The sequence below is a fragment of the Myxocyprinus asiaticus genome, chromosome 24, assembly GCF_019703515.2.
Source record: "Myxocyprinus asiaticus isolate MX2 ecotype Aquarium Trade chromosome 24, UBuf_Myxa_2, whole genome shotgun sequence".
Taxonomy (NCBI): domain Eukaryota; kingdom Metazoa; phylum Chordata; class Actinopteri; order Cypriniformes; family Catostomidae; genus Myxocyprinus; species Myxocyprinus asiaticus.
The window spans coordinates 29,870,858-29,885,400 of NC_059367.1; the positions used below are offsets into that span (position 1 = coordinate 29,870,858).

Genomic DNA, 14,543 nt, shown 5'->3' on the forward strand with positions numbered 1-14,543 from the left:
AGAATAGTGACAGAAGATATTATGAAATGTTTGAACATCTCTGAATCATTGCCATTAACAGTTTTAACAAGTCATGATCAGTTACTTCTGGGAGAACCTAGCAAAAGCCATTCACATTTAATGAAGGTACGGATGAAAAAATGAATGTCATGCATTTTACAGAGAGTAAATATGCAGTGATATGCAGTTCACTTCACTGAACTGAATGTCTTTTAAAGACACAGAACTCAAAAACAAATTATGTTTCTGAAATAGTTTTGCGTGCCCTCGCAATAGTTTGCGTATCCTCGCAGTAAGTTTTGCATTCCCTGGCAATAATTTTTGCATACCCTCGCATAAATTTATCATGGTTTTACTACAGTAACCATATTTTAAACATGATATTCGTTGTGAAACCATAGTGTTAATACAGGAAAATGAAAACTATGGTGATAAAAATAATAATTTTGTAGTTATTATGGTTTTACTATACAAATACCATAGTTTAATTGTGGTTACTGCATGGCTTTACTTTATGTAACCATGACAGTTCCATGTTTTTTTTGTTTGGCTGAAACATGGTTTTACTATAGTAATATTGTAGGCTTTAGTAACCAGGGTTGGGCAATAACGGAATACATGTAATGGCGTTACGTATTTAAAATACAAAATATGAGTAACTGTATTCCACTAGTTACAATTTCGTTGGTAATCAGAATATATTTACTTCAAAAAGTATTTTGATTACTGAAGACATTACTTTGCATTTTATTGTCATTTGTTTCATATTATATTTAGTCAGATAAAATATAAGTCCACTAAGTACACGATTACAAGGCTATATGGTTTGTCTGTGCTGTGTGGGTACTTTTACAAGAATAAAGGATGCTAATATGAGAAATACTAACCAATGTAGCTTGTAGCATCATAAAGAAAGCTACAAATAATAGATTTGCTGACTCATTCTATGAACAGAATCCACAAATTATCAGAAGAAGATATTGTTGTGGACATTCTGTGAGGTTTTAAAGTAAGTTTGGAGCATCAGAAATAGTTAACTGTGTAAATTGCCATGTGAATATTGAGCATAGTTAAAATTGTATTTTTAGCCATTAGATGCACCTGTTACCAGTCGTGATTATATTTGATAATGAATTCTATCAAAAAAATCCACTTTAGATCCTCTAGTAAGACCTTTGATATTAGTGCAAAGATGTACTGCAAAAATATTACTCTTCATAACAATTTTTCTGTTCCCTATCTGTCACTCACTCGACGTAGTGTCAATGTAGTGACACTAGGGGTCACTCTTCGGAGCCCGAGACACCTCTGGTCTTTGATAAAAGGCCAGTGAAAATTGGCGAGTGGTATTTGCATGCCACTCCCCCGGAAATACGGGTATAAAAGGAGCTGGTATGCAACCACTCGTTCAGATTTTCTCTTCGGAGCCAAACGGCCATGCTCACTGAGCTGAATACTACTGTTCATTCACCTCTGCTGGATCTGACGGCGCATTTCAGCGGCTTCTCCCCCCTCTGCACTGGTGCACTGCAGAGAATGCCCCTGGGCACTTCAGCAGAAATAAAAGAGTATATTTCTCTAAAAGAGTATATTTCTCTAAAAGAGCGGCACACACATAACATCTTTTTAAAGACGCGTCTTTCTAAAGATGCTTTTCCGATTGTGTGTTATTCCTGGTTGTGCTCGTTATCTCTCGCCTTCTGACGGTCACGATCACTGTCTTTCGTGTCTGGGCACTGCTCACGCGTTCGTGGATGGTCATGTTCTCATTGCGAGGATCCCGGGCAGCCAAGAGCATCAGCTAGAGTGGAACTCACTGCTCTTCCCTGAACCCTTGCGGCTCGGTGATTGGTTCCTGGGCTCGCGGCGCCGCTCAAAGCCATGCCCCGCCCCCGTTCCTTTCTTCCCGGAAGTGCATGAAGAGCTGACAAGGTCGCGGGAAGCACTTTTTACTGCCCGGTCCCGATCTTTTCAGCTTCCCTGCCCTCACTACCCTCGATGGTGGGGCAGCCAGGGGCAATCCCCCAGTGGATAAAGGCGCTCGCGGTGCACCTATGCCCATAGAGCGCCGCCACCTGGTGCAGGTGCCCAAAGCCCCCATCCAAGGCCTGTAGGTTTACGTCGTCTCTGACGGCCAAGTCCTACGGTGCTGCTGGACAAGCCACCTCCGCCCTGCATGCCATGGCTCTCCTGCAAGTCTGCCAAGGCGTTAAAGGAACTGCACGAGGGTAGTTCCGCCCCGGGATTGATGCAGGAACTGCGCTCGGCCACGGCGCAGTCTCTCGGGCGGATGATGGCCACACTAGTGGTCCAGGAGCGCCACCTTTGGCTCAACCTGGTCGAGATGGGCAAGGCCGACAAGACACGATTCCTTGCTGCCCCCATTTCCCAGGCGGGCCTATTCGGTGACACCGTCGAGGACTTTGCCCAGCAGTTTTCAATGGTGGAGCAATAGAGGGATGCAAGCTGGCATAGCCTGCCCCGGCACGGCTCAAGATCCTGCACCCCGTCTATTCACCACCAAGGGCATCCCCCTGTGGTGACTGGCTCCACCGTAGCACACCCCATCTCGCGGCCGCCCAGAACCCGTGAAAGGCTTCAAAGCGCCCTTGAGACGGGCAACCCAGGGACAATGAAACCCGCTGCTCTGGAGCTGGTAAGCAGATCTCTCCATCTTTTTGTTACCTTTTGCATTTAATTGCGCTGCATGCCCAAGTGGCTGCAGTACTCAAGAGCTCAACAAGAATGGTTTCCTTGTTCCCTGGGTCACGTGTCTGGTGTGCACGGCCGTCATCACGACCACCGTCCACCACTCTATTTGGCAGGTTTGGCGCTCCAGCGGCAGTCTCCCGCCCTTGAGCGCCCACTTGTGGCACAAATCCGCCCCCGATGTGACAGTCTCCATGGGTCACGAGGACAGGCCTCTTCCTCCCCCATCCCAGGCTGTTCCGGGGGTGGTCACAAGGAGCCAGGTAAGTGCTTCGATGTCCTTAGACTCAGCACGGCCATGACGTGCGGTTTGCGTCCGAGAGTCAGGCGTATCAGTACATAGTCCTCCCTTTCGGCCTATCCCTGTCTCCTTGCGTCTTTACGATGGTCGCAGAGGCTGCCCTTGCCTCGTTAAGGGAGGTGGGCATTCGCATTCTCAACTATCCCGATGACTGGCTAATCCTAGCTCATTCTCAAGACATGTTGTGCGCACACAGGGACCTGGTGCTCTCACACCTCAGCCGACTAGGGCTTCGGGTCAACTGGGAAAAGAGCAAGCTCCTCCCGGTTCAGAGCATCTCTTTTCTCGGTTTGGAGTTGGACTCAGTCTCCTTGATGGCACACCTTACGAACGAGCGCGCCCAGTCGGTGCTGGCCTGTTTGAAGGCGTTCAAACAGAAAACAGCGGTTCCACTGAAAATTTTCAGAGGCTCCTGGGGCATATGGCATCCTCGGCGGTGGCCACCCCGCTCGGGTTGATGCATATGAGGTCGCTTCAGCACTGCTCCAGACTCAAGTCCCGAGATGGGCATGGCGCCACGAGACACATCACGTGGTCATCACGCCAGTCTGTCAGCATCTTTTCAGCCCTTGGACCGACCTCTCGTTTCTATGGGCAGGTGTTCCTCTAGAACTGGTCTCCAGGCGCGTCGTGGTTATGACAGATGCCTCCAAAACAGGCTGGGGCGCTGTTTGCAATGGGCATGCAGCCGCCAGCCTCTGGACGGGTCCATGACTGCATTGGCAGACTGGCAAACTGCGTCTTCCTTGGGCAGAGCCCCTCTGCCCCAGTCTCCATGTTTATAGTAATTCCTCCCCCATTGGGCAGGATCTACCTTGAAGACTCCCCACATGGTTGGAAAGACCATGTGACATATTTTTCCAATTAAATATCCCCCCCTCTCTTTGGGCGAGGTGTGGTCTCCGCGGTGTCTTCCCCTTGGGAGAGACACCCCCAGACTAGACCTGGCGGCCCAGTCGGATAATCCCCCTTCTTTTTTAGGGAGTGGAAAAAAAGAAGGGGAAAAGAGGCCACGACTGGGTTAAACCTGTCTCTATCTTTTGGGTAGTCGACTTGTCCCCAAAAAGGGCTGTTTGACACTCATAAATATGTTGGGGGAGGTTACGTTTCAACCTGGTGTGCTGGCTATGAGGCACACAGTAGTCTGCCCACCACACACCGCTAGTTCACGTAACACAGTTCAGCCAATTGTGGCATTTCGTATAGGGACCCCTAGTGTCACTACATCGACACAACGTTGAGTGAGTGACAGATAGGGAACGTCATGGTTACTTGTGTAACCTCCATTCCCTGATGGAGGGAACGAGACGTTGTGTCCCTCCTGCCACAATGCTGAACTACCCGCTGAAATTGCCGGACCTTATATTGGCTCCTCAGCATAAAACCTGAATGAGTGGTTGCATACCAGCTCCTTTTATTCCCGTATGTCCAGGGGAGTGGCATGCAAATACCACTCGCCTATTTTCAATGGCCTTTTATCAAAGACCAGAGGTGTTTGGGGCTCCCAAGAGTGACCCCTAGTGTCACTACATCGACACAACGTCTCATTCCCTCCATCAGGGAACGGAGGTTACACAAGTAACCATGACGTTTTTTTCCCTGTAAAAAAAATCTAATAAATCCTTAAAATAAATTTACTTGAGAAGCTACACTACATAAGATATTCAGGCTTTTTCAGAGCATATATTTTTATATAAGTGTATTTTGTTTTACTGTACTGGGAGATTTTTTTTCACTTTTTTCACTTGTTTATAGTTAAAAAACATGAAAAAAATCTGCCAGTGCTGAAGAAGTAATCCAAAGTATTTACAGTAGATAATGTTACTGACTATGAGTAATATAATGGAATATATTACAAATTACATTTTACAGCATGTATTCGGTAATCTGTTTAATTTTAAAAGTAACCCTCCCAACCCTGGTAGTAAACTTATTTTTTTTGGCAGAAACTATATTTATTATAGTAATATTGTAGTAACCATGAATATTGTAGGCTAACCATGTTTTTTTTTTTTTTTTTTTTTGCCAGAAACCATGGTTTTACTGTAGTATACTGTATCCATATAGTAACCATGGTTTTACTATGGATTATCCATGGTTAGTCTTGTGGTTACTCTGGTTTTACCATGGTATTTGTAGTAAAAAATACATAATAACCAAAAAATTATGATTTTTATTTCCATAGTTTTCGTTTTCCTGTATTATTACTATGGTTTTATTATGAATATCAAGGTAAACATATGGTAACTGTAGTAAAACCATGGTAAATATATTGTGAGGAACATATTGCAAGAGCACGTAAAACTATTGTGAGGAAAGGCAAAACTTTTTATGAGGACACGCAAAACTTATTGCGAGAGCACGCAAAATTTATTGTGAGGGAATGCAAAACTATTGCGAGGGCATGCAAAACTTATTGCGAGGGAACACAAACTATTGTGAGGAAATGTAAAACTTATTGTGAGGGAACGCAAAACTTAATGCGAAGTCATGCAAAACTTATTGCGAGGGAATGCAGAACTCATTGCGAGGGAACACGAACTATTGCGAGGGCACGCAAAAGTATTGCAAGGGAATGCAAAACTTATTGCGAGGGAATACAAAACTTATTGCAAGGGGATGCAAAGCTTATTGTGAGGGAACACAATAAGTGTCATTATTTCAGAAAAAACACTCCCACCATGTCCTCTAGGGGCTTCGTATAAATCTCATTCGCACTTCCGCATATTCAAACTTGCCGTGTCATGTTTGGTTGCAAGACCCCTGAGAACCAATGGAGCGCCACTAATGTCAAACCCGGAGTGTCGTGAAAATCATACGGGTTTGGAACGACATGAGGGTGAGTAAATGATGGGAAAGCTTTTGGGAAAGCTTTTCCCTTAAATAAGCAGGTATATTCTACCTAAACTGCCGTGGCACTATTACCCTATGAAAGCAAGACTACTGTTGGCATTCAGAGCCAACAGTGCTACAGTAATTAAAAGCAAACAAAGTTGAAACAGACAGCTGAATACTTTCTAGAGGCTTGGCTTTAACCTCTCTATTTTGATAGCATCACATTAAGGAGCCACATAGCATAAGCTTACAAGAAGAGAGTGGCAACACTGATCGATCAAAATCAAATCAACCTAAATCTATTCCCTGTGCCGTGTCATTGATAAACAGAGAAATGTCTTCCTTGTTTGATCAATGTCACCCTCCTGAGGTCAAGACCCAAGAGAAGGAGTTACACGCAGCCTGGGGTCTCATTTACAGATGGAGCTGCTTTGATTTTGTGAGGACAGGGCGTCATGTATGTAGATCAAATCAGCAGTGGTGGTGTCACCAGTTCTTCTGATGCTTGGCCTGTTGAACAGACCAGCACTAACCAGGAAAAAAACAGGCTGTGCAAGCATGTAAATTCATGCCTGTCTTTTCAACTTTTTGGCAGTATATTTTAAGCTACCCACTTCTACATTTAAAATAAGCTTTCCTTTCTCTACATGTCACTTGCATGTCTCTCAGACTGTAATTCAATTTATTTATTCATTTTCCTTCTTGCACAGCTTCCTTCTTGCACAGCTTTTATTTGTCCTTTAACACCAACTCTTACCAAGACTCAAAACATTTCAACAAGTGAAGAATACCAGTTGTTTCCCAAACATTTACAGTTTTAGAATCACCCTTAAAGTTAATTGAACTTATTCAGCAATGGAATAATGCTTATTATGGGGTCACATGGCCACGGTTGACAACTTGTTTACAAATACCACCTTAAAGGGTTAGTTCACAAAAATGAAAATGATCTCATCATTTACTCAGCCTCATTCCATCCCAGATGTGTATGACTTTCTTACTTTCTTAAATTTTTTACTATAAATCTCCACTTTCACAATCTTCTTGTTTTTGCCGATTCACATTATTCGTGTATATCGCCACCTACTGGGCAGGGAGGAGAATTTATAGTAAAAAAGGGACTTAAACATTGATCTGTTTCTCACCCACACCTATCATATCACTTCTGAAGACATGGATGTAGTCTTATGGATTACTTTTATGCTGCCTTTATGTGCTTTTTGGAGGTTGAAAAGTTGTATACCTATTCACTTGCATTGTATGGACCTACAGAGCTGAGATATTCTTCTAAAAATCTTCGTTTGTGTTCAGCAGAAGAAAGTCATAAACATCTGCGATGGCATGAAGGTGAGTAAATGAGAAAATGTACATTTTTGTGTGAACTATCCCTTTAAGTGAATGGTGTTAGTGTAGTGGATACACATCTGGGCTTGCAAATTCAAACCCTAATATAGTTTACCTCATAATATGTTACAACAGATGTGCAATACATACAATGCATTACATGTCATGATTCAATACATTGCAATGCATCACAGTATCATTACAGGATCATGTTTGTAACTGCGCCAAATGTGCCCAGTTGCAGGAATCAGCCCTGATTCAATCAGTTTAGTCCACTACAACACCTCGTATAAGCAGATCTGGTCATACAAAAAGTGATTTCAGAGTTTATGCTTGTTAAACAACCTGCTTCTTCATTAGCCTAATTAAACTGTAAGAAATAAGAATGCAGTTACAGATAAATAAAACATAGGATCTAAAACATTGATGCCATATTGTAAAAAAAAAAAAAAATTATAATATATCAATATATGATTATCATATGATCGCTAAGCTGGAGAGTTACAGAGATCTCCTATTTTTATTGTGCCCTTGTGCAAGGCATATAGTCCCAAGCTGCTCTTGAGGAACTGCACAATCAATTATGTAGGCATGTCCGCTTCATATGAACAAACCTTGCAAATGAAGAACGATTATTCTTTTTTGAACATTCCATCTGTGGGACTTTCCTTTGAATTTCTAAAACCTCTCTCCTCCTCTCTATGTCTCACCTTGCTCTTTAGGTCCGGTGCTGGCGATAATCCATTTGACCAGGCAGCACCTCATGAGGGCTTTCCGTGTGAAGCGTGGCCTCTGCCATTTACCACTCTCCTTCTGTCGGCCTGTGCCAGGCTCCACCCCATTGGCCTCACCCAACAGACTGCCATCCACCACCTTGCCATCCTCCTGGGAGAAAGAGATAGAGAGAGTCAGAGTTTATTTCCTCTCACTCAGCTAATGCAATCTTGCTATATGTTCATGTTATAACATGAGATCATCAAATAAAAGAGCATTTCCTGCTAATATTATTACATTTAAATACTGCATATGGTAAATAATACAAATAGTATATATGAACATAACATAGTAAATAATTCAGATTGTATTGCTGTGATCAAAGAGTAGTTTATTCATGACATCACTTACACTTGGGTGCCATTAACTTACAATTTTTCTAGTTAACACTGTCAACACTTGGCACAAATGTCCTAACAAATGTTTTATAAACAGCTTGATGTCGCATATATTATGTACATATTTAAAACTTTTAAATAACCTTTATCTACATTAGCTATTCGTGTTGTTGTGTTGAATAAAATGAATAAATGTGGCTTACATCAGCCAATGAATCTAAAATTTGCTTGCATAGCCCCCGGGTTGTTTATATGAATAAAAAAAGCCTTAAATTTCCTAAGGAAAAATATGACAAATTATCATGAGGGTAAATAAGCCTATATATTTTCACAAAGATGCAAATATGAATTTATGAAAACAACCATCTAGAAGTGTTTCATATCAGCATTTAAATCTAAACTTAGCCTGCAAATATGCAGAGATGAAGAGTCACACTGACAACATCACATCACTGGCAGCCTATGACATAATCAGTTACGTATGTCACAAGATGATCCGTCAATATGCATACCATCAGTCAATGTCACATTACACAATTGTTTTACGTTTATTAGCTTTTTCTAGACACTTGTCCAACAGTAAAAAAAAATTTAAAATTTGTATTCCGGGCTCAATACAAGTTAAGCTCAGTGAATAGCATTTGTGGCATGTTGATTACCACAAGCATTAATTTTGACTCGTTCCTCCTTTTCTTAAAAAAAAAAGCACAAATCTGTGTTACAGTGAGGCCCTTACAATGGAAATGAATGGGGACAATGGAAGTGAATTGGGAAAAATTTTGGAGGGTTTATAAGTTTTTAAAAGCACGCATTAATTCTTCTGTTCAAATTTGTGTATTATTTGAGCTGTAAAGTTGCTAAATAAGCTGTAAATTTTTACAGTAATTTTAGGGTTTTAGGGTTTGTGGACATTACATCATCATGGTAATGAAGTTGTAAAATTGGCTATAACTTTACACAGAAAAGGTAAGTAAGCAAATTTATCGCACAAATGTCCTTTATGTCTTGTGGTTATACTTCTGAAAAAGTGAGTATTTTAACGTAAAAAAATTGGCCCCCATTCACTTCCATTTTAAGTGCCTCACTGAAACTAAGATTTTTGCTTTTTTTAAAGAAAAGGAGGAACGTCATGGTTACTTTCGTAACCTCCGTTCCCTGATGGAGGGAACGAGACTTTGTGTCAATGTAGTGACACTAGGGGTCACTCTTGGGAGCCCCAAACACCTCTGATCTTTTTTTTAAAAGGCCAATGAGAATTGGCGAGTGGAATTTGCATGCCACTCCCCTGGACATACGAGTATAAAAGGAGCTGGTATGCAACCACTCATTCAGGTTTTGTGCTGAGGAGCCGAGATAAGGTCCTGGCCATTTCAGCAGGTAGTTCAGTGCTGTGGCAAGAGGGACACAATGTTTCGTTCCCTCCATCATATTTTCTCCCCAAAAAGAGTGGAATTTGTTAACTGACTGTGAGCCCTAAGTGTCTACGTCGGACACCGCGGAGACCACACCCCACCCAAAAAAAGGGGGGTATTTTGATTGGAAATACGTCACATGGTCTTTACCGAGCCTTGTCAATCATGTGGAGAGGTCCCATGGTAGGGCCTACCCAAAAGGGGGAGGAGTTTCTACAAAGCATGGCGACTGGGGGTAGAGGGGCCACTGCCCAAAGAAGATGCAGTTTACTGACAGGGAAACGATTTTGCAGAAAATATCACATGGGGTTGCCTTCGGGGAACCAGAGCATGTGGAGCACCTATCTCAGTACAGGGCCTCATTAGCGCACTTACTGAGCCGGCAGCGAGTTTCTCCGCAAACTCGACTGCCACAGGGCTAAGGAGGAAAGGAATCCAGGGATCACAGTCTGTGAACACTACTGGGAGTCAAGAGCACATGTCTTCCCCTCAAGGGAGGGGAAAGACGCTATGCGCAAATGGTACACCCGGCCAGTTGTCCTGGAACTTACCTGCTCATGCCTGCCACTACTCGGGATGAGACCAGCTCAACCCGGAGATGGTACAAACTCGCAAAGGTGTTGGGTGCTGCCAAGCCCGCTGCTCTGCAGATGTCTGCCAAAGAGGCACCACTGGCCAGGACTCAGGAGGCCGCCACACTCCTGGTAGAGTGGGTTTGTAACCCCGCAGGGGGTGGCACGTCCTGAGCCTGATATGCCATCGTGATGGCATCAATGACCCAGTGGGTGATCCTCTGTTTGGAGACAGTGCTTCCTTTCCGCTGTCCATCAAAGCAGACAAAGAGCTGCTCGGCGCTTCTAAAGCTCTGCGTGTGATCCAAATAGATGTGTAAAGCTTGCACCGGACACAGCAACGCCAAGGCTGGGTCTGCCTCCTCCTGGGGCAGTGCTTGCAGGTTCACCACCTGATCCCTAAAAGGAGTCGTGGGAACCTTGGGCATATAGCCTGGTCGGAGTCTCAGGATCAAGTGAGAGTAACCCGGACTGAACTCCAGGCACGATTCGCTGACAGAGAATGCCTGCAGGTCCCCTACCCTTTTGATGGAAGTGAGCGCAGTCAGGAGGGCAGTCTTCAAAGAGAGTGCTTTAAGCTCAGCTGACTCCAAGGGCTCAAAGGGAGCTCCCCATAGACCCTGAAGGACTACAGAGAGGTCCCACAGGGGGACGAGGCGTGGTCTAGAGGGGTTCAACCTCCTAGCGCCTCTCAGGAACCTGATGATCAAGTCGTGCTTCCCTGTCTACCGCATCGTGATGAGCCAAAATAGCGGCTACATACACCTTCAAGGTGGAGGGAGACAGCCGCCCCTCCAACCTCTCCTGCAGGAAGGAAATCACCGATCCGACTGCGCATCTCTGGGGGTCTTCGCGTCAGGAAGAACACCACTTAGCGAACAGACGCCACTTCAAGGCATAGAGGCGCCTCGTAGAGAGAGCCCTAGCCTGAGTGATCGTGTTTACCACCATGGGTGGTAGGACACTTAAGTCCTCCATGTCCCATCCAAGGGCCACACATGGAGATTCCAGAGGTCTGGTCATGGGTGCTAGATGGTGCCCCATCCCTGAGAAAGAAGGTCCTTCCTCAGGGGAATTCACCGGGGGACTGTTGTGAGGAGCGTGAGATCCGAGAACCATGTCTGAGTGGGCCAGTAGGGTGCTACTAGGATGACCTGCTCCCCGTCCTCCCTGACCTTGCACAGGGTCTGTGCAAATAGGCTCACTGGGGGAAATGCATACTTGCGTAGTCCAGGGGGCCAGCTGTGTGCCAATGCATCTATACTGAGAGGTGCCTCGGTCAGGGCATACCAAAGCAGGCAGTGGAAGGATTCCCAGGAAGCAAACTGGTCTACCTGTGCTCGACTGAATCGACTCCAAATCAGCTAGGCCACCTGAGGGTGGAGTCTCCACTCTCCACTGAGGGTAACCTGATGTGACCGTGCATCCGCTGCGGTGTTGAGGTCGCCTGGGATGTGAGTGACTTGTAGCGACTTGAGGCGCTGCTGACTCCAGAGGAGGAGACGGCGGGCTAGTTGTGACATGCAATGGGACCGTAGACCACCTTGGCGGTTGATATATGCTACCGTCGCTATGTTGTCCATCTGGACCAACACGTGCTTGCCCTGGATCAACGGCCAAAACCTCCGCAGGGCAAGCAGTACTGCCAACAACTCTTGGCAGTTGATGTGCCAACGCAGTCCAGGAGCCAGCAGCTGTGTGCCCATTGCATACGGCACCCCAGCCTGTCTTGGAGGCATCTGTTGTAACCACGACGCATCTGGAGACCTGCTCTAGGGGAACCCCTACCTGTAGAAATGCCAGGTTGGTCCAAGGGCTGAAGAGGCGGCGACAGACCGGCGTGATGGTCACACGATGTGTCCCGCGGTGCCATGCCCATCTCAGGACTCGAGTCCGAAGCCAGTGCTGAAGCGGTCTCATATGCATCAACCCGAGCAGTGTGGCCGCCGCTGAGGATGCCATATGCCCCAGGAGCCTCTGAAAGTGTTTCAGTGGAACCACTGTTCTCCATCTGAATGCCTTCAGACAGTTCAGCACCGACCGTGCACGCTCTTTCGTGAGGCGCGCTGTCATCGAGACTGAGTCTAACTCCAAACCGAGAAAAGAGATGCTCTGAACTGGGGAGAGCTTGCTCTTTTCCCAGTTGACCCGAAGCCCCAGTCAGCTGAGGTGCGGAAGCACGCGGTCCCTGTGTGCGCACAGTAACTCTCGAGAGTGAGCTAGGATCAGCCAGTCGTCGAGATAGTTGAAGATGCGGATGCCCACTTCTCTTAGCGGGGAAAGGGCTGCCTCTATGACCTTTGTGAAGACACGAGGGGACAGGGACAGGCCGAAGGGGAGGACCTTGTACTGGTACGCCTGGCCTTCGAAGGCAAACCGCAGGAAGGGTCTGTGTTGAGGTAGGACCGAGACGTGGAAATATGCGTCCTTCAGGTCTACTGCCGTGAACCAATCTTGATGCCAGACGCTTGCTAGAATGCGCTTTTGTATCAGCATCTTGAACGGGAGTCTGTGCAAAGCCTGGTTCAGTACTCGCAGGTCCAGGATTGGTCACAACCCACCGCCTAAGGGCTGTAGAACCCTTTCTTCATCTCGGCTGGAGGGACAGGCTCTATCGCACCCTCGCGCAGAAGGGTAGCGATCTCCACACGCAAGGTAGCGGCATTCTCGCCCTTCACTGAGGTGAAGCGGATGCCACTGAACCTGGGCGGGTGCCTGGCGAACTGAATCGCGTAGGCGAGTTGGACGGTCCGGACCAGCCATCGTGACGGGTTGGAAAGCGTGAGCCACGCTCCCAAACTCCGGGCGAGGGGGACCAAGGAAATGATCACGTCGGACGTACTGGCGGGTGGGGCCTCCAGGCGGGGCGGAGCTCGAGGTGCCACATCGAGGGGATCCAAGCCCCGTGGTTGTGCTGAGTCCAGGGACATCGAAGCACTTACCTGGCTCCTGCCACCCACCAGAAGATTGGCCGAAGGGGGGGAGGAGGAGTCTCGTCCCCGTAGACCACCAGACCCAATCTCGTGTGGGTGTTGCGCTGGGCGCACAGGGGCGGGGGGACTGCAACTATACCTACAAAGATGAGACGGTGGACGGTGGTCGTGACGACGGCCGTGCACACCGGAAATGTGACCCTGGAAACAAGAGAACTGCTCTTTTGCTGAATTTTTGGGTACCGCAGCCTCTTGGGCATGCGGCGCAATTAAATGAAAATGAAACAAAAGATTCTCCTCCCGGCCCTCCATCGGGGGATGGAGTGGTCTGCTTACCAGCTCCAGTGTAGATGGACTCCTTGCCTCTGGGTCACCCGTCTCAGGGGCACTTCGAAGCCTTCCTCGGGTTCTTAGTAGCCGGCTGTGAGACGGGTGGCATCTGCTTCCTGCACTGGGCTATACGCCGGGGCCGAGCCATGGGAGCTGGCTGTGGCGGAGCCGATGTCGTTGCAGCAGGAGGACGCCCTTGGCGATGAGCAGATGGGGTGTGGGGTCTTGCACCGTGATGGGGCAGGATGTGACGTATGGCCTCCGTCTGCTGCTTCACCACCAAGAACTGCTGGGCAAAGTCCTTGACGGTGTTGCCGAATAGGCCAACCTGGAAGATGGGGGCATCAAGGAACCGTGCCTTGTCAGCCTCTCGTATCTCAACCATGTTGAGCCAAAGATGGCGCTCCTGGACCACGAGGGCGGACATCGTCTGCCCGAGAGACCGCGCTGTGACCTTCGTTGCCCGGAGAGCAAGGTCGGTTGCCAAGCGCAGTTCCTGCATCAATCTTGGGTCAGAACTACCCTCATGCAGTTCTTTTAGCGCCTTGGCTTGGTGTTCTTTCAGGAGAGCCATTGCACGCAGGGCGAAGGCGGCTTGTCCAGCGGAACTGTAGGCCTTAGCCGTCAGGGACGACGTAACCCTACAGGCCCTGGAGTTTCGGACGCCTTATCCACCTGGGGGATCACCGAGTACTCCCTGGCCGCTCCGCCATCGAGGGTAGCGAGAGCTGGGGAGCTGAAAGATTGGGACTGGGCAGTAAAAGGTGCCTCCCACGATCTTGTCAGCTCCTCATGCACTTCTGGGAAGAAAGTAACGGGGGCCCAGGAACCAATCATCAAGCCACGAGGGTTCCGGGGAGAGTGGAGGGTTCTACTCTAGCCTGACACTCGCAGCCGCCCGGGAAAGCATGTCCGTCATTTCCGCGTCAGCCTGGGACTGGGCGACCATTCCCGAAGGGGGAAGCCCAGTCGAAGCCTCTGCGTCTGACTGGATG

The 14,543-nt window shown here is 47.2% G+C and overlaps 1 protein-coding gene across 1 annotated transcript in view; it reads right to left on the reverse strand.

The window, feature by feature from the left end:
• Positions 1-14,543, reverse strand: part of LOC127414779 (calsenilin-like) — a 144,429-nt gene that overhangs the window by 80,249 nt on the left and 49,637 nt on the right. The window contains exon 2 of the mRNA XM_051653073.1: positions 7,900-8,074. Within this exon, the coding sequence (XP_051509033.1) occupies positions 7,900-8,074 (175 nt within the window). The remainder of the gene's footprint in view (positions 1-7,899; positions 8,075-14,543) is intronic.